This window comes from Sphaeramia orbicularis, chromosome 19, assembly GCF_902148855.1.
Source record: "Sphaeramia orbicularis chromosome 19, fSphaOr1.1, whole genome shotgun sequence".
In the NCBI taxonomy this organism is placed as follows: domain Eukaryota; kingdom Metazoa; phylum Chordata; class Actinopteri; order Kurtiformes; family Apogonidae; genus Sphaeramia; species Sphaeramia orbicularis.
In genome coordinates this window covers 50,749,383-50,768,487 of record NC_043975.1, presented here as the reverse complement: position 1 = coordinate 50,768,487, position 19,105 = coordinate 50,749,383, and the positions used below count along the sequence as shown (strand labels likewise).

The 19,105-nt window shown below is 37.2% G+C and overlaps 1 protein-coding gene across 1 annotated transcript; it reads left to right on the top strand.

Annotated features, from left to right (window-relative positions):
• The first annotated feature begins 596 nt into the window (after positions 1 to 596).
• Positions 597 to 3,395, top strand: LOC115410262 (somatostatin receptor type 5). The gene is made up of 3 exons (XM_030121829.1): positions 597 to 834; positions 966 to 1,956; positions 3,112 to 3,395. The coding sequence occupies exons 1-3, from the start codon at positions 789 to 791 to the stop codon at positions 3,182 to 3,184; spliced, it is 1,110 nt and encodes a 369-aa protein (XP_029977689.1). The 5' UTR covers positions 597 to 788; the 3' UTR covers positions 3,185 to 3,395.
• Positions 3,396 to 19,105: the final 15,710 nt, after the last annotated feature.

The window sequence follows — 19,105 nt, the reverse complement described above, 5'->3', positions numbered from 1 at the left end:
ATTGGACAACTGAGTCTCACTGAAAATTATTTATATATATATTTATAGTGAATTGGATTGTTTTAATACATGTAAATATTCTTTATTAAACATTAAAAAGTCCAAAAAAATATGCAAAATTTCAAGTAATGTTAGGGCAAAAAACTGTATTTGAATTATGGAAAATTACCATATTTTTATGAGATGGTTATTTTCTGTTATTTTACAGTATTTTTTCAGCCCCTGCTGCTGGAATAACACTGTTTTTTAATGGGTTTTTTTTTTTTTTTTTTACAGTGTATGAAAGAACACAAAAGTCCGAGGCAGAGTGGAGGTGGGTGGGGGTGAAGTAAACAGAAGCAGAGGGAGGAGGAGAAAGAAAGACGAGGGGGAAAAAAGTTATGAAAACAGAAGTATTGTAGCAGATGGGGCCAGGGTTCACCTTGGAAACAGCATTACGGCAGAGGAGCCGGGGAGGGAGGGAGGATGAGTGGGGGGTGGGGTGGGGTGGGGTGGGGGGGGTGAGTCAAGCTGGAGTTTGTCACAGTGTCTGGAGGCTGATGGACAGGGGGTGGATGGGTTCCACACTCGCACACACTGAAGGGAACAGATATAAGGAGGTGGTGTGGAGTGAAGCAGCGGTCATGCAAGCGTCGTCCTGCTTTCCACACACACGCTGAACTCTGTGTGTGTGTGTGTTTGTGTGTGTTTGTGTGTGTTTGTGTCACACAGCATTCGTGAGGATCACAGAGAAAGGACTAAATGTGGATTGGATGTTTTTTCTTCCACTCTTTCAATGACCCGTCTGGATGGAAGGAGTTCCAGGGTTTCTGAAGCCTGACCACACTTCAGTCTGTGAGTTGTTTCATCTTTTTACTTCCACTGTAAAAAGACCAGAGGTGACTTTAAGTGTGTACACAGGAATCTAAACACAACTATTCCAGTCCAAGTTTACAGTGTTTTTTTTGTTTTTTTTTTTTCGGTAGTGATTTGCTGCGCCGCCACAGAACAGACAACCTCATTTTTTTTGCCCAGTATGGACAACAATGGCACCTATGTGGACGACTATCTGTACTTCAGGGACAGTCTCAGTGGCTTCAGCATCACCATGGCCATCTTGTACCTGGTCGTTTGCATCATGGGACTGGCTGGGAACTCTTTGGTTATCGTGGCCATTTTGAAACTGGACAAAATGTCATCGTCCACCACTGTGTACATCTTCAACCTGGCGCTGGCTGATGGACTTTTCATGGTGGGTCTCCCCTTCATCGCCAGCCAGAACTTCCAAAATGACTGGATGTTTGGGGACGTCGCCTGCAAAGTGGTGATGGTTCTGGACGGCATCAACCAGTTCACCAGTGTCTTCTGCTTGACCGTGATGAGCATCGACCGCTACATGGCCCTGTCCAACCCGCTTCGCTTTGCCCGTTGGAGAACTCCGCGCTGCGCTAAGGTCGTCTCTGCGGTTCTGTGGCTGTTCTCGCTCCTCACGATTCTACCGATGGCGCTGCACTTCTCGGCGGACCAGGGCCTGTGTATACCGGACATCGCCTCCAACGCTTGGTGGCTCGGCATCCTCTCCTACACCTTCGTCATGGGGTTTGCGTTGCCGTTCACGGTCATGACGGCTTCCTACGCGGCATTGCTGATCACCTTGAGATACCGACTTCGAAGCTCACCAGTGAACCCTGACAGCCACTGCCTGGAGCGACAGGTCACCAAAATGGTGGTGGCGGTGGTGGTTGTGTTCGCGGCATGTTGGCTACCTTTTTACACCTTCAACTTCTGCTCCCTGTACCAAACCGGACTGGTGCAGGACTTCACCAGAGCTTTTGAGTTTGCGGTCCTTCTGTCGTACTCGTGGAGCTGCGCTAACCCCATCCTTTACGCCTGCCTGTCCGACACCTTCAGACGGCACTTCCACACCCTCCTCCGACCTGCTAAGTCACCTGCCAGCATGCAGTGCAACAACGAACGGTATGACCGAAACGACACTTGTGTAAGCGATCTAACCATTCTGGCATGAACAGAGCATAGAACTACCAACCTGGAAATGCAGCGTCTGGTACAATTCACTGTTTTCTCCTCTTACAGTTAGGAGTTGGTTCAGAAATAACTCTGGCTTTGTTTACACGTATCCGGGTATTTTGGAAAATGGATATTTCCCCCTCTCTGTTTTAAAAAAAACCCCAAAAAAACCCTCATGCACACGTGACCATTTTCAGAAAAATCTTGGTTTCCACAGCCCTGTATATCTACACTGTAAAAAAAAAAAAAAAAAAAAACATTAAAAAACAGTAATATTGTGGCAGCAGGGGCACCAAAAAAGGCTGTAAAATAACGGAAAATAACCATCTCTTAAAAATACAGTAATTTTCCATAATTCAAATACAGTTTTTTGCCCTAACTTAACATGAGATTTTGCTTTTTTTTTTTTTTTTTTTACTTTTAATGTTTAATAAAGAATATTTACATGTATTAAAACAATCCAATTCCCTATAAATAAATATATAAATAATTTTCAGTGAGACTCAGTTGTCCAATCCACTGATAAAAACTGTATTTGGACAGTTTATCAGCGCTTATACATGTTATACATTCACAAAAATACATTTATTCAACATTTTTGTTGTGAAACCTCCTGTAATTACACAAGATATTTGTCAATTAACAAACAAGTCTGGTTCAACTGACAGAACAAATACTTCTGTTACCGTTAATTGTAAGTAAATTCATCTTGTTTTTTTTATTATTATTATTATTATTATTATTATTATTATTATTATTATTATTATTATTATTATATTTTTATTTTTTTTACAGTATTAAACTTTAAATTAACAGTTTAATCTCATGAATAGAAAAGAAATATTTGTGAAATTATGATACATTTGCAAATGTATTTTAACTGTATTTTTCCATGAAAAAAGAAAAGAAATTCTTTTAAAAAATTGAAATTTTATGGTTATGCACAGTTAAAAGTTTTTTTTGTGTTATTTTCCATTTGACATGTAAAACCACAGTCTAGTTTTGTCATTTCATTGATATTTTCCTGTATCTTAAAAATACAGAAGAAATCTGTAAAATAAACAGTGAAAATTCTGTTAAATTACTTTTTTTTTTTTTTTACAGTGTACACCATCAAGAACATGTCAAGCCTGTAGATGTCAGTGTGGTGAGACCATTGAGTACCATTAACCAATGAGAATCCTGAAAAGAATCACAAGAAAATGTTACTTCCATTACGTCTCACATGTCGCAAATGTATTGTTGAAAACTGCGACATCCATCCCAGATCTGTGTTTCCCTCTGGTTACATGCGAACGCCAAAATGGAGATTTGTCAAAATCTCCACTTTGGCCAAAGTTTTTAGAAACCTATGGAAGCAAATCTGTCTCATCAGATTTTGAATCATAAAAGCCATTGAATTTCTAGCACTGAATTTTTTTGCTCTGAAATTAAGTATCTGAATTTTTTGTCTCTCAATTTTACGATGTTCATAGATTTAGAATAAAAAAAATTCAGAAGCAAAAAATTCAAACGCAAAAAAATCAGATACAAAAAAATTCAGAAACAAAAATTCAAATGCAAAAAATTCAGAAACAAAAAATTCAAATGCAAAAAATTCAGATACAAAAAAATTCAGAAACAAAAAATTCAAATGCAAAAAATTCAGATACAAAAAATCCAAATGCAAAAAATTCAGATACAAAAAATTCAGAAGCAAAAAATTCAAATGCAAAAGATTCAGATGCAAAAAAATTCAGATACAAAAAAATTCAGATGCAAAAAATTCAAATGCAAAAAATTCAGATTACACATCCGGGACACCAAGAATAAGCAATTATTCGATCTCAAGTTGAACCGACAGCCAGCCAACCGAGTTACATGAGGTTGGTCATGTGACACCGAAAAAATTCAGATGCTTCATTTCAGTGCAAAAAAATTCAGTGGCTTTTATAATTCAAAATCTGATGAGACAGATTTACTTCCATAGAAACCATTGTTTTTAATGGGCGTGGCCATTGTTGTTGTGTAAACAACAGGCACAAACACAGATACTAATTCTGTGTAAACGTAGCCTCTAACCCTACCACTAATCTGTCTCAAATCTGGAAATGAAATTAATTAGCGCTACAAATGATCAGACCTGAACCACTGAAAATCTGTGCAATGGAATTCTGTGGAAGGTGGATGGTCACCAGCCCTCAAACATCCAACTGCTTTTGGTTTTGCCTCAGGAGGAGCGTAAAGCACCACAGGTGATGTGACAGACTGGTTCAGACTCGTACAAGCTGTGACTAAAACCACAGACTGAGATCCAGCATCTGAACGTTCAAAAGTCTGTATTGTTGTCTTTTAACCCTTTCATGCATGAATTATGACAACCTTAATGAAGATTTTTTTTTCCTGAGTTTTTATTCCTCTTTAGGCATGAAAAAAAACCAATGTGATTGAATGTTTTTTTTTTAAATCAACCCTTTTTTCATGGAGTTACAAAAATGTCCACTCAGCTACACCATGAATTTTATTCTTGAAGCAAAAAAATATGTATTTAAAACCCAATATCATAAAGTGATATGAAAACAGTGAAATGAAACCATGTTTAATGCAGCTAATCTGATGTTCTCTCACATTTTAACATATTCTAATACTAGTTATTACTCACTTCATGGAGATAAAATGCAAAAAAGAAATATTAACAATTGATTTCCACTCAAGAACCAACCAAGAACAGCAAAGTTACAATAATGGTATGAATTACAGTTTATGAGATGATGCATAAGTGTCCGCTGTGTCGGCTGATATGGAACTAAAACAACTAAACCCATGAATATACAAGAGAACAGCTGCAGAGTAACTGTCCACTGGAGTGACCACTGTGCATGAAAGGGTTAAAATGTGCATGAACTTTTTTCTTTGCTTCTTTCTTTCAGTTCTTAAAACAGTATTTTTTTGGTTATTTTAGCCAACTTTTGTGCAAATAAATGCTCTAGGAGTCCATATCATTATTTGGAATTAGTGAAAAATATCAGAAATATCAAATGTCTGATGAATAAACAAAAGTATACAAATACAGACACACACATGCCTATAGAAAATAAAACCAATGATCTGGTCTTTTTTTTTTCTTTTTTTTTTAAAGACCTGTATTTACCCATTTGGAGTGTTTTTTCCTCTGAACATGAAGTTCTACACATTTTCCTTTAGTGTGTGGTATCCTAGGCAACTGGAAATATGTCACTGCTTTCTTCCAAAGGCAGGTTTTTGATCAAATACCTATAGAACTGCTTTTCAGTGCTTGTATTCATTATTGACTGTGACTGTTTGATTTTTGTTTTTGTTTTGTTGCCAACATTAAATGTTCACCCTTTTCTCCCTTGTGGAAATCAAAGTGTTGGGTTTTATGTCTCACTAAAATAGGAACAGCATTTTACAAGTGGACTTCAAAGATCGCTGTAATGAAGGCTTCATGTAACCCGCTCCTAACGGACCTCTTTCCTGTGCTTCCAAACACCACTGGGCCCCCCCGGTCTGCTGGATCCCCTGTACTGTACTTCACTAGAAGTAATAGAATACTGCACACGAGGCACAGACGGGCAGAGCGGTAGCAGAAGAACACCACGGTCAGGCCCCAGAGTTTCCAGAATTCGCCGTCCATAATCAGTACTCTGGTGGCACTCGGACTCCCACAGCTGGATGTCATCCTTTTGGATTCAAGTGTGTGGTATATAGCAGGGCCGTCAAACTCATTTTAGTTCAGTTCCACATTCAGCCCAATTTGATCTGCAGTGGGCTGGACCAGTAAAATAATAACCGTGAAAAAAGTAAAAATAAATTATGATAATGTTAACATCTACAAAAATCAGAATAACATGAACAACTGGAAACGTCTTAAGAAAAACAACTGCAATTTTAACAACATTCTGCCTCAGATTATCAGTTTATCATTTACTCATGTGCATTACAACTGACATTACAATTACAAATACACAAAACATTTAATAACAGGCACAATATTGGTACAATTGCATTTACTTATCTTAAGACACAGTTTTTTAATATTGACATTTTCATGTAATTTTTCTTTTTTTTTACACTAAAATAAAGAGAAAACTGGCTGTTTTCATTACACTGGTCAACAACAAATGTATTGTTTCAGTTTTTTGAGCTGATTTAGGATCATTTTGGTGCTGAATCCAAAAATCACATTCATTTTGCTCAATCAGGTCAACTTTCTGAACTCTGCTACATATTGGCTTTTGAACATTTTTGCTTACATTTATGGGCATTTTCACATCATATGATACAAAATTCTTTCATATTTCTTGCAATAAACGAGTTCTGAAGATTTCACTTTTGCCAATTTATGATTAATGTTTTTTTTAATATTACAGGTGAATGAAATGGCTTCGACTAGAAGATCTTGCAAAAATAAGCCTGACGTATTCTGCTCCATCTGCGGTGAATACACCATTGTACCTAACAGGAATCAAGTCACAAGTTTCATAAAGTGTGCTTACCAATCTTATTTTGGTGTTAATTATTATATTTTGTGAGAAGATCAAATTTTTCCACATCAAATTAGCAAAAAAACCTGACCTGATTGAGAAAAACAGATGTCATTTTTGGATTTAGCGGTGCAAAATGGTCCTAATTCAGTTGAAAAAACCTGGACAACTTACAAAAAACATTTTTTTGTAACCCAGGGTTATTTATAGGTTTAATGTGATTGTATTTTACTGGTCTAACCTACTTGATATCTAATTGGTCTGTATGTGGAATCTGAATTGAAATCATTTTGACATCCTCCACAGTAAATACCTTCAGTGTCATTTTTGCATTTCACAAATCCATCCTACGGGCCAGATTGGATCCTTTGGTGGGCCAGATTTGGCCCCCGGGCCACATATTTGACACCTGTGGTATACTGAGTATATATACCACTACAGTGATCCTGTGGTTTATGTAAGCCTCAATAGTTCCAAAAAAACTGCGTGCTTTCATATTCTTCTATGGGACAGACAGCAGTGAGTTTGTTATTGCAGGTAAATATCTAAATGAACCACACACAAGTGTATTTCCAACTGTTGTTGCACTACTGTATGTATGTTTGTGTCAGTTATGCTTTTGAGTAGTGGAGCTGACCAGTGAAAAAAACTGACTTCATTATTTTGGAAAGTTTTACATTTAGTAGAAGGTTTATGAAGCGCAGGACAAATAAAACTACTACAGGCATCACATGCCATTATGAAACATTAATAAATTACAAGATTCAGATTCAGAAAACTTTATTTATCCCTTACGGGCAGTTCATTTGCAGCTGACCACAGACATCAGCCCACATCCAAAGTGCAATGTGACAAACAGAAATAAATCAGTGCACAAATAAATCAGTGCACAAATACAGGACTATTGAAGCAACTACGAATAAATGCATTTAAATAATCAACAATAAATAATCAATAAATACCAATGCAGACTAAAAGACTAAAAGACCCTATTGGTTCTGCTAATATTTAACCCTTTCATGCATGAATTATGAAAACCTCAGTTGAGTTTTTTTTTTTTTCCCCCCCCGAGTGCTTTTATTCCACTTTAGGCATGAAAAAAACAATGCAATTGAATTTTTTTTTATTTTTTTATGAACCTATTTTTCATGGAGTTACAAAATGTCCACTCAGCTGGACACCATGTGTTTAATTTTTGAGGCAAAAAAATACGTGTATTTAAAACCCATCATCAGAAAGTGAAAACTATGAAATAAAACCATTTTTCATGCAGCTAATCTGATGTTTTCTAACATTTTAACATACTCTAATGCTAGTTATTGCTCATTTCATGGAGATAATATGCAACAAAAAAAAATTTGAATATGAAAACTTTTAAATTACAGTCTGATAACAATTAGCTATTGATTTACACTGTAACATATTTCTGCAGATCATGTTTATAAAGAACAGCAAAGTTACAGTAATGGTATGAATTGCAGTGTATGTGATGGTGTTGTGTTGGATGATACGAAACTAAAACAACAAAATCCATGAATATACAAGAGAACAGCTGGAGAAGAACTGTCCACTGGAGTGACCAGTATGCATGAAAGGGTTAAAAACAACAACAACAACAATAACAACAAAATCCTATAAAATGACTAAAATGGCTTCTGTCAGAGTTTCAAAGTGTGATCGCTGAAGGAATAACAGATGTTGAATATGTGTTGGTTCTCCTCTGAGGAGCGAGGGAACACCTGAAGGTCTGAAGGCATTTCAGATGGAACACATGCTGAGGGTCCTGGTGATGGACTGGGCTGTTCACCCCACTGTAACCCCCATCAGCATATCTTTTTTTAAAAATTTATTTAATTTCTTTATTAGACATTTATTTAATCAGAGTCCCATTGAGATCGAGATCTCTTTTACATGTGCAACCGGGCCAAGAAAGAAAACTGCTTTTACAGACAGGTAAGAACAACAACTTCAAACAAACAGTAATATAGTCATAACAGAAAAGTTAGACAGGTTTTTTTTTTTTCTCCAAAATTATATTTATTGTCATTTTTGCTTTATACACACACACACACACACACACACACACACACACACACGCACACACACACTCATAAAAAAATGACAATAAACAAAACAAAGAACATCTTAACAGAACAACCAAACAAAAACAGAAATTGGCCCATAAAAATTATGTTTTCATTTCAAAATACAAATGCCCTTTTAACAGTTGTCGAAGCTTCCAGTCCCATACAGGTCAGAAAAAGTTCGCAAGTCTTTAGAAAGACATCATCCTTATGGTGGAATCGACAAGTGAGATAGTCAATGAAACAGAACTAAACACTGTCTTCTGCCGGTGTGTCCGGGTGGGAATCTGATCTGAGATCCAGTTTACAAGCAAACATTTTCTGGCACAAACAGTAAGCGTTCCATCGAGTTTTCTGTGATATTTGTTGGCACCAACAGGGTCAGTTAACCCAAGCAAAAGAAACTGAGGATTACAGTTCAGTTTAAATATTTTTTCCATCTCCTGACCAATCATCTGCCAAAAATATTGCACTTTTAAACAAAACCAAAAGCAGTGTGTGAGGGTACCAGTCTACACTTTACACTTCAAGCACAGTGGGAGGAATCTGGCTTCAATTTGTGGCGTAAATGAGGAGAAATGTGCGCCCTGTGAAGAAGCATTAGCTGAGTGTCTTTTACTCTGTTACAAACACATAACGTTTTCACATTAGCCCAAACATTTTCCCAGTCATCCTCAGTAGACAGATTTTTAAAGTGCAATTTTGAAGTGCAATTTAAATAAAAGTAATTTAAGTAAAAGTACTTAATACTTAACTGTCTCAGACAATTAGTGATTACAAGTACTTATATAAGTTATCTGATAAGCTATGAATATAAACTGCAATTAGTGTTCCAGGAGTTAGCCCACCAGCTAAATGGACTTTTCTATCCATGTGGTGTCAGTATATGCTCGTGCAAAAGATACACTTTCCATATAAATTCAGGGTGTTTTATGTCAGGGGTTCTCAAACCTTGTGTGTGTTTCAGGACAAAATAATACAAAATCAAAGTTAAAACTGACACATAATAGAAGTAATATGATAGTCTACCAGCAAAATTAAATGCTAATGTGCACAAACAAATATGACAGATGTTATTTTCCTCTGTCAGGTAAACGCATCACTTACACAATCTAATTAGTTCCTTTTAAATGTTTCCTTATTTAACCCTTTCATGCATAGTGGTCACTATAATGGACATCTGTTCTCCAGCTGTTCTCTTATTTATTCATGGATTTTGTTGTTTTAGTTCCATATCAGCCAACACAGTGGACACTTATGCACCATCCAATACACTGACATTAGTAGTAGTAGGAGTAAATTATTCGTCCATCAAACAGAACATGATATATATACACATGCAGTTTGGATTTCTATATTAAATATGGGTGAAAAGGCATAGGCTGAAGCAGCAGCTTATTTATGCTGACCCTATTTATAAGAAGAAAAGTCGCTGAAACAAAACAAACAAGATAACAAGATGGAACAGTTTTAAACAATAATATAATAAAAAATTGGACCAATGGTCCTGTATCTAAGGGGCCAAATTCAAAGCTTTGGGAAATGTACCCAGATGTCATTTATTCTCCCCCAGTTCTGTGTATTTATTCTATTACAGAAATAGTCCATGTTTTGCTCATATTCCAATCAGATCTGGAAAAAATTCAAATTCACACTTGATATCATTGATACTGATTTATTGGATCAATCCACTTTCTATCTGTTAGAATGGGAAAATTTTTCAAAGTCGCACCAAATCCAGAATCAGATCCGGATCCAAATAATTTCAGTCCCTTGTGCTGACATCATCATACAGAAGCTGTAGACCAAGTCTGAAGTCAATCAGAACTGGAGTTTGGGAGAAAAAGACGATTGAAATGTTTTCCCCATAAGAGCCCATGTTAAATTTTGCATCAGTTCCAGATCCAGAAGAAGATCCTGATCAGCATGTGGACATTATGTTTGGGTCATCTCCCCATCAGGGCTGGACTGGAGACATTTACACTGGAGATCATTTATATTTACTGAGTTACTGCATCCATCCACTTCCTATCTCTGATAATGGGGACATTTTTCAAGGTGGCACCAAATCCAGAATCAGATCCGGATCCAAATAATTTCACTGACTTTTGTTGACATCATCATAAAGAAGCTGTATACCAAGTTTGAAGACGATCGGAATTGTAGTTTTGGAGAAGAAGACGATTGAAATTTTTGTAACGGACGACAGACAACGACAATAGCTAACAGCCTGTCAGCCGGTAAACTAACAAAGAATATAATCCAAGCAAAATCTTAGATTCATACTGATAATTGACTTACTTTATCCTAATAATCCTATCCTAATAATTCATACTGTTACTGTAACTTTGCTGTTCTTGATAAACCTGATCTGCACTAACATGTCTGAGTGTAAATCAGTTACTTGTTATTAGACTGTAATTAACAGTGTTGTTTTTTTTTTTTGTTTTTTTTATAAAACAGAGTATTTTTTGCATATTATCTCCATTAAGTGAGTAGTGACTAGCATTAAAGTATGTTAAAATGTGAGAAAACATCCGATTAGCAGCATTAAAAATGTTTTTATTTCATATTTTTCACACAGTACGTCAGTAAATACTTGTGTCTTTGCTTCAAAAATTAAACACATGGTATCAGGCTGAGCGGACATTTTTAGGAACTCCAATTAAAAATAGGTTTGTAAGACAATTTTCATGATTAAAGAGGAATAAAAACACTCGGGGGAAAAAAAAAAATCTTTATTAAGGTTCTCATAATTCATGCATGAAAGGGTTAATATCACTCCACATAAAGCACATGCACCATGTCCTCCACACTTTCAAATGGTTTTGGTCTCATTGAAAATTATTTATATATATATTTATAGGTAATTTGATTGTTTTAATACATGTAAATATTCTTTAGTAAACATTAAAAAGTCAAAAAATATGCAAAATCTCATGTAAACTTAGGGCAAAATACTGTATTTTAATCATGGAAAATTACCGTATTTTTAGGAGATGGTTATTTTCCGTTATTTTACAGTATTTTTTCAGCACCCCTGCTGCTGGAATAATGCAATTTTTTTTTACATTTTTTTTTTTTTTTTTTTTACAGTGTATCCTTTTTTCAACTAGTTTATATTTGTTTTCTTTTCTGAATGCTAGAGAGGCTGAGATCTTCAGACTCAAACCTATAGATTCATTAGAATATTTGACAGAACAGTGTTGTCCCCCTGTACACACACCCTGAAACTGTAACCCTTCAGTTTCCCACATGTCTTCTTCCAGTCCGTGCACAGGCCTTCTGCGTCCTCCTGACCGTATGCTCTGACTGTGCCTTGAAGCCACGATGTGAACTGGAAACACCCAATAAAATGTCAGCCTCGCCAAGACCCACTGGGGTCTGATGGCTTGTTTTTAAAGGAGCTAATAAACCACCGCCACATCTTCTTAAAGTTATACAAGATGCCATAGTGCCATCGGCGAAAGACAAATCTGATGGACACTAATGTGCGAAGAAGAGGATGATTTCCCATGAGCCCAAAAGCACAAAACATGCTATCACAACACCAGGGAATAATTTTAGCAGCAGCTGAAGACACCAAATGTCAAACTTCATTTGTTTATCAGGGATTCCAACACCAGTCAGTTATCTGTGACATCAACATCTGGATGCTCATTAACCCTTTCATGCCTGAACTATGAGAACCTTAACAGGTCCAAACACAGTCATGTCCAGTCACAGAGTGAACTTTAATCGACTGCCATCCCAACATTTATTTCAATATAAAGTAGCTGCTTGTTTTGGATTATCCCTTATGGTCCAACTAAAGCAAAAATGAATTTCATTCATTCATTCATTCATTCATTTTCTGAACCTGCTTTATCCTCACTAGGGTCATGGGGGTCTCTTGGAATCTATTCCAGCTACTTACAGGCAAAGGCGGGGTTCACCCTGGACATGTCACCAGTTCATCGCAGGGCCAAAAATAAATTTAAAAGTAAAAACGTGGGTCAAATTGTCTCTAAAATGTCCCGTCAGAGAGATTTTGAATACCGTGCTTTGACCCTAATCAAGTTATTTTTCCTGAGTGTTTTAATTCCTCTTTAGGCATGAAAAAAAAAAAAAAAAAAAAATGCGATTGAAATTTTTTTATGAACCTATTTTTCATGGAGTTACAAAAATGTCCACTCAGCTGGACATCATGCATTTAATTTTTGAAGCAAAGAAACATGTATTTACCGATACACTGAATGAAAACCATGAAATATTTTTTTAATGCTGCTAATCTGATGTTTTGTCACATTTTAACATACTCTAATATTAGTTATTACTCACTTTATGGACATAACATGCAAAAAAAACAAAACAAAACAAACTACAGTCTAATAATAATAATAACAAGCAGCTGGTTTCCACTCAAACATGTTAGTGCAGATCAAGTTTATCAAGAACAGCACAGTTACAGTAATAGTGTGAATGTCAGTGTATGGGATGATGCATTAGTGTCCACTGTGTTGGCTGATACGGAACTAAAACAACAAAACCCATGAATATACAAGAGAACAGATTTGAATAGCTGTCCACTAGAGTGACCACTGGAGTGACCACTGTGCATGAAAGGGTTAATAGTACTAGCATGTTGACCTGTGGGGAACCACAGGTTCTAGATGTGGTGGTTTTTATGCTGGGGTTTGCTGACTTTTGGGAAAAGATGTTAGTCTATATTTTATAAGTACTGACAGAAAAATTGTTTGGTAAATCATTCTTTAAAATGTATTCATTTTCTGAACCTGCTTTATCCTCACTACGGTCACTTGGAGCTAGTGATGGGAGTGTTGGTTCTTTGAAGGGAGTCGTTCAATCAGGAGTCGTTCACTGAAAAGAGTCGTTCAACAGACTGGTTCTTTTATGTTTTTTGCATTATTTTGAAACACCACTGTTTTCATGACTAAACAGGCTACATGTGATGATTGACATTCCATTTTAAAGGTGTTTAATTGGCGCAGCAGTAAATATTATCTTACCATAAAACAGAATGGTTAGTTCAAATGTGTGGGTTAAATCCATGACATGAGAGGTGACATTAGACAAATGATGGAACTGGACTAAAAACATCCCAGTACATTATGTGGACTAGTCTGTAGAATAAAAATGAAGAAGAAAATAAAACATTTTCTTATGAAATAACATTTTACTCTCCTCAAAACAAGAACAATAAATGTGTGGAAACATATGGAAAAAATTGCACAAAACACAACAGTGATGAATCAGTGCAGTTACTGAAATACCTGAACTGGAGTCACATTCTCAGAACTAGAACAGTATGTGTGGAAATTGACAGGATATCAGACACTCCCTCCTTAACAAAAAAAAAATTAACAGCTTTTTACAAAGACTCAGTTCCCATTGTTCATTTCAAAGAGTCGTTCAAAAGATTTGATTCGTTCGTGAACGTCACATCACTACTTAGAGCCTATCCCAGCTACTCATGGGCGAAGGCGGGGTTCACCCTGGACATGTGACCAGTTCATCACATGTAGACAAACAATCACTCACATTCACACTTATGGACAATTTAGATTAACTCATTAACCTATCAGTGCATGTGTTTGGATGGTGGGAGGAGCCAGAGTATCTGCAGAGAACCCACGCAGAACACGCCAACTCCACACAGAAAAGTCCCACCCCCATCGACTGGTGTTGGAATTGAACCCAGAACCTTCTTTCTGTGAGGCACCAGTGCTATCCACTGCACCACCATGTTGCCCACTCTTTAAAATTCAAACGAAAATCAATATATTAATAATAATAGTAAAAATAATGGATCAGATTTCTATAGTGCTTTTCAAGGCACCCAAAGCTCTTTACATTACTGATCCAGTATTCATTCACTCTCCCATTCACACTCTGCTGGTGGTAAACTACATGTGAAGCCACAGATGTCCTGGGGCAGACTGATGGAAGCATGGCTGTAAATTTGCACCAAATGTAATACCTATATCTGGGAACTGAAGTTAGTAAATGTGCCGTTCCTGTTTTTAACTTCATTTCCCATCATGCAGTATGGTACCGCACTTCCCGTCAACTGTCATGGCCATAACAACGTGATTTTAAGGCTATTGTATTCCAAAATTACTCATATCTCCCAAAATATTTGGCATAGCTTTTCCATGTACTGCACTCTCATAAACAGAGGTACCAGCTTGTACTTAAAGGGTACACATGCTTGTCTCTGGGGGTGTACTTTCTTCAGAGACATTTCTGTACCCTTTCAAAATGATCCATTTTTGTACCTGAAGTACTTTACACAGAAAGAAAACTCTCATATAGTTGATAATGCCATGATGTTTACAGTTTGAACCAGTGGACTAAATGAGAAAAAAAAACAAAAAAAAAAAAAACGGCATAGGCAAACTACGATATCAAGACATGGAGGTGTGAATGAAAACTGGATCAAACACAGATTATGTCAGTAATCAGAGGTTCTAATAAGAGAAATAAATTATTAGGCTATTATCTTTGAGCTAATTGGGCTGTTAAATTAAAACAATAATAATTATTAAATATAATACAGAGTAATTACAGTATGATATATAATAAATAATGTGCTCAGCCTAATGTTTGAACTCTAGTTGGTCCTACTGTTCAGTTCTAGTCTAGAGCCTGTTCTCATGGTCTGCACACAGTTTGAATGCTGCAGGGTTCCTTAGAGTCCACATGTGGACTGGACAGAACTGTGGAGCCTTTTTCACAGTCTAAAGGGGACACTCTGGACTCCTACAGACCAATACTGTACTTTTGAGAGAACAGTCTGAAAAAATGGACTTATAGGAACAGAAATGTTCTGATCTCGTACCTCTGTTTTTAGTTTACTGTCCGACAGGCCGTAAGCTACTGTCATCCGTTACAAAACTTTCAATCGTCTTCTTCTCCGAAACTACAATTCCGATTGACTTCAAACTTGGTATACAGCTTCTTTATGATGATGTCAACGAAAGTTAGGGAAATTATTTGGATCCGGATCTGATTCTGGATTTGGTGCCACTTTGAAAAATGTCCCCATTATCAGAGATAGGAAGTGGATGGATGCAATAACTCAGTAAATCTAAATGATCTCCAGTGTAAATGTCTCCAGTCCAGCCCTGATGGGGAGATGAGCCAAACATAATGTCCACATGCTGATCAGGATCTTCTTCTGGATCTGGAACTGATGGAAAATTTAACATGGGCTCTTATGGGGAAAACATTTCAGTCGTCTTTTTCTCCCAAACTCCAATTCTGATTGACTTCAGACTTGGTGTACAGCTTCTGTATGATGATGTCAGCACAAGGGATTGAAATTATTTGGATCTGGATCTGATTCTGGATTTGGTGTGACTTTGAAAAATTTTCCCATTCTAACAGATAGGAAGTGGATTGATCCAATAAATCAGTATCAATGATATCAAGTGTGAATTTGAATTTTTACAGATCTGATTGAATATGAGCAAAACATGGACTATTTCTGTAATAGAATAAATACACAGAACTGGGGGAGAATAAATGGATCTGGGTACATTTCCCAAAGCTTTGAATTTGGCCCCTTAGATACAGGACCATTGGTCCGATTTTTGAGAGTGTGGTAAGTCAGGCCACTGGTCGGCAGTAGTGCGCCTGATAAGTCAGGCTGAGGGTTTCAGTGCGTGCACGTTGTGTTATCTGTTGTACTGGAGTTTAGGACCTGATGACCCCCTCCAACAGGAGGGTACACCTTAGGCTACATTCAAACTGCAGGAAAATGTGGTCCAAAGCAGATTTTTTTTTGCCCATGTATGACCTGTACACAATCTGTCAAAGACCGTTGGAGCAGCACAGATCTGATGTTTTCGAATCCAACCCAGGCCACTTCCATAGGTGGTCCTAAATCCGATACGCATCTGACATTTCACAATGACACTTCAGTCTGAACCATCAGGCCACATTTGTCTTTACCTGACCTTTATGTCATTGAAATGCGACAAACATCACAATTCTGCATCCCAGGAGAGTTACTTGTGTACAGTGTGTGCCTGTGTGGTCACATGACATCTGGACCTGTTTTGCACATGCGGGTCACATTCAGGTCATACTCAGAACTGATAGAAGTTGCATTTAATGTACAATATGAACACACACACACAATAAATCAGATTTTTACCAAGCCTTAGTATTACCAATCTACTGATAAGACTCAAGTGCAAGGGAACAGACACCCATTTTATATTCTCTTTTGAAACTCTGCACTGCAACTCTGACTTTAATATGTGTGTGTTTATAATCACCTTTTACATGTTTCTTTTATAATGTGTTAAATGTGTTTCTTTTTCCCTGTCGTTGTATTTCAATGTCCTGTGTGAAGCACCTTGAATTGCCTTGTTGCTGAAACAAATAAACTTGCCTTGCCTCGCCTTACCACAAACAAAGTAAGACAAAAAGGTACTTTTACTGTACAAGAGATGTACAGGTTACGACTCTGTCTGGCTCAGGAGTAAACAGGGACTTCGCTGAGGCCGAAAGCAGAGAGGCGGATAAGAGAGGCTGTGGCAGGAGGTGGGTGGTGTGTGTCGGTGCAGCAGCTGAGACCCAGTGGGTGCACTGGAATTACTTTGGTGGTGGAGGGAAGGGGTTGCAGGTGGACCCAGAACGCAGACGTAGACTCAGACAGTGAAGGGTTGGAGCAGAGGAATCCAGGTGTGGGTATGAGCAGGCAGGAGTCCAGACTGAAGGGAAGCAGGGTGACGAAGACAGAGGCGCTAAACAAAACACAAACTCAGAACTAGGGATGGAACCATATGAACATTTCATATCACCGTTATTGTGACCAAAATTATCACGGTTATCATTATTATCGCGATATTGTTGAAATGTGCTCAAAATGTTCAAAAAGTACTAATAATAATAACAATAATAATAATGGATTGGATTTAAATAGTGCTTTTTTGGACACCCAAACCACTTTACATTATTGATCCATTACACTGGGTTACAAAAAAACGTTTTTTGTAACCCAGTGTTATTATTATTATTATTATTATTATTATTATTATTATTATTATTAGTAGTAGTAGTAGTAGTAGTAGTAGTATCATTAATAATAATAATAATAATAATAATAATAATAATAATAATAATAAGTGAAGCTCTCGATTTACCGGTCAGTCTACGTTCCTACCCTCACCTATGGTCATGAGCTTTGGGTCAGGACCGAAAGGACAAGATCCCTTAGGGATAAGGTGAGGAGCTCAGTCACCAGGGAGGAGCTCGGAGTAGAGCCGCTGCTCCTCCGCATCGAGAGGGGCCAGCTGAGGTGGCTTGGGCATCTGTTTCAGATGCCTCCTGGACGCCTCCCTGGGGAGGTGTTCCGGGCATGTCCCACCAGGAGGAGACCTCGGGGAAGACCCAGGACACGTTGGAGAGACTATGTCTCTCGGCTGGACTGGGAACGCCTCGGGGTCCCCCCGGAAGAGCTGGAGGAGGAGTCTGGGGGGGGGGGGGGGAAGTCTGGGCATCCCTGCTTAGACTGTTACCCCCGCGACCCAGCCCCGGATAAGCGGAAGAGAATGGATGGATGGATGGATGGATAATAATAATAATAATAATAATAATAATAATAATAATAATAATAGTAATAATAATAATAATAATAATAATAATAATAATAATAGTAATAATAATTACACTGGGTTACAAAAAAAATGTTTTTTGCAAGTTGTCTAGGTTTTTCCAACTGAATTGGGACCGTTTTGCACCGCTAAATCCAAAAATGACATCTGTTTTTCTCAGTCAGGTCAGGTTTTTTTGCTAATATGATTTTGAAAAATTTGATCTTCTCACAAAATTGATTACATTTTTGTGACTTTATCAGTTGATTTTTTTATATAGTTCTCACCCAAAATAGGTTTTAAGAGAAAAAAAATCATTTGATCACTTGATTCCTGTGTTATGGAAATGTTCAACTGATAACCCACACATAAAGAGGAGAGAAAGCTAGAGTTAAAATAAATAAATGCATTTATTGAGAAGTCAATCACAGAGAAACTCTGTAAGTGAAGTCTGATTAAACAAGAGAAAACTAAAGATTATATAGAACCAAATCCAACCCCCTCAAACGATGATGTCATTCCTTACATACATCGTACCATCCCATACTACTCCTTCTCTGCTCCGTGAAGAGGTCATGATGACCTCTTCACTCTAACCTTGCTTGGATCCAATCTGGAGTGCAGGTGCCATCCTCTATCTACACATTCAGACATTTAGGTGTTTGGGTTTTAACTCAAGGCAAGAAAGAACTCCATTCCTGGGTCGGGGGTGTTACAGAGTGGTAAACATCACACATAATGAATAATGGCTCAGCATTAAAAGAAGATGTACTAACAGTATAAAATATAGAGTATAAAATATAAAAAGTAAATTTTTCCACCACACCTGTTAGGTACAATGGTGTATTCACTGCAGATGGAGCAGAATACTTCAGGCTTATTTTTGCAAGATCTTCTAGTTGAAGCCATTTCATTCACCTGTAAT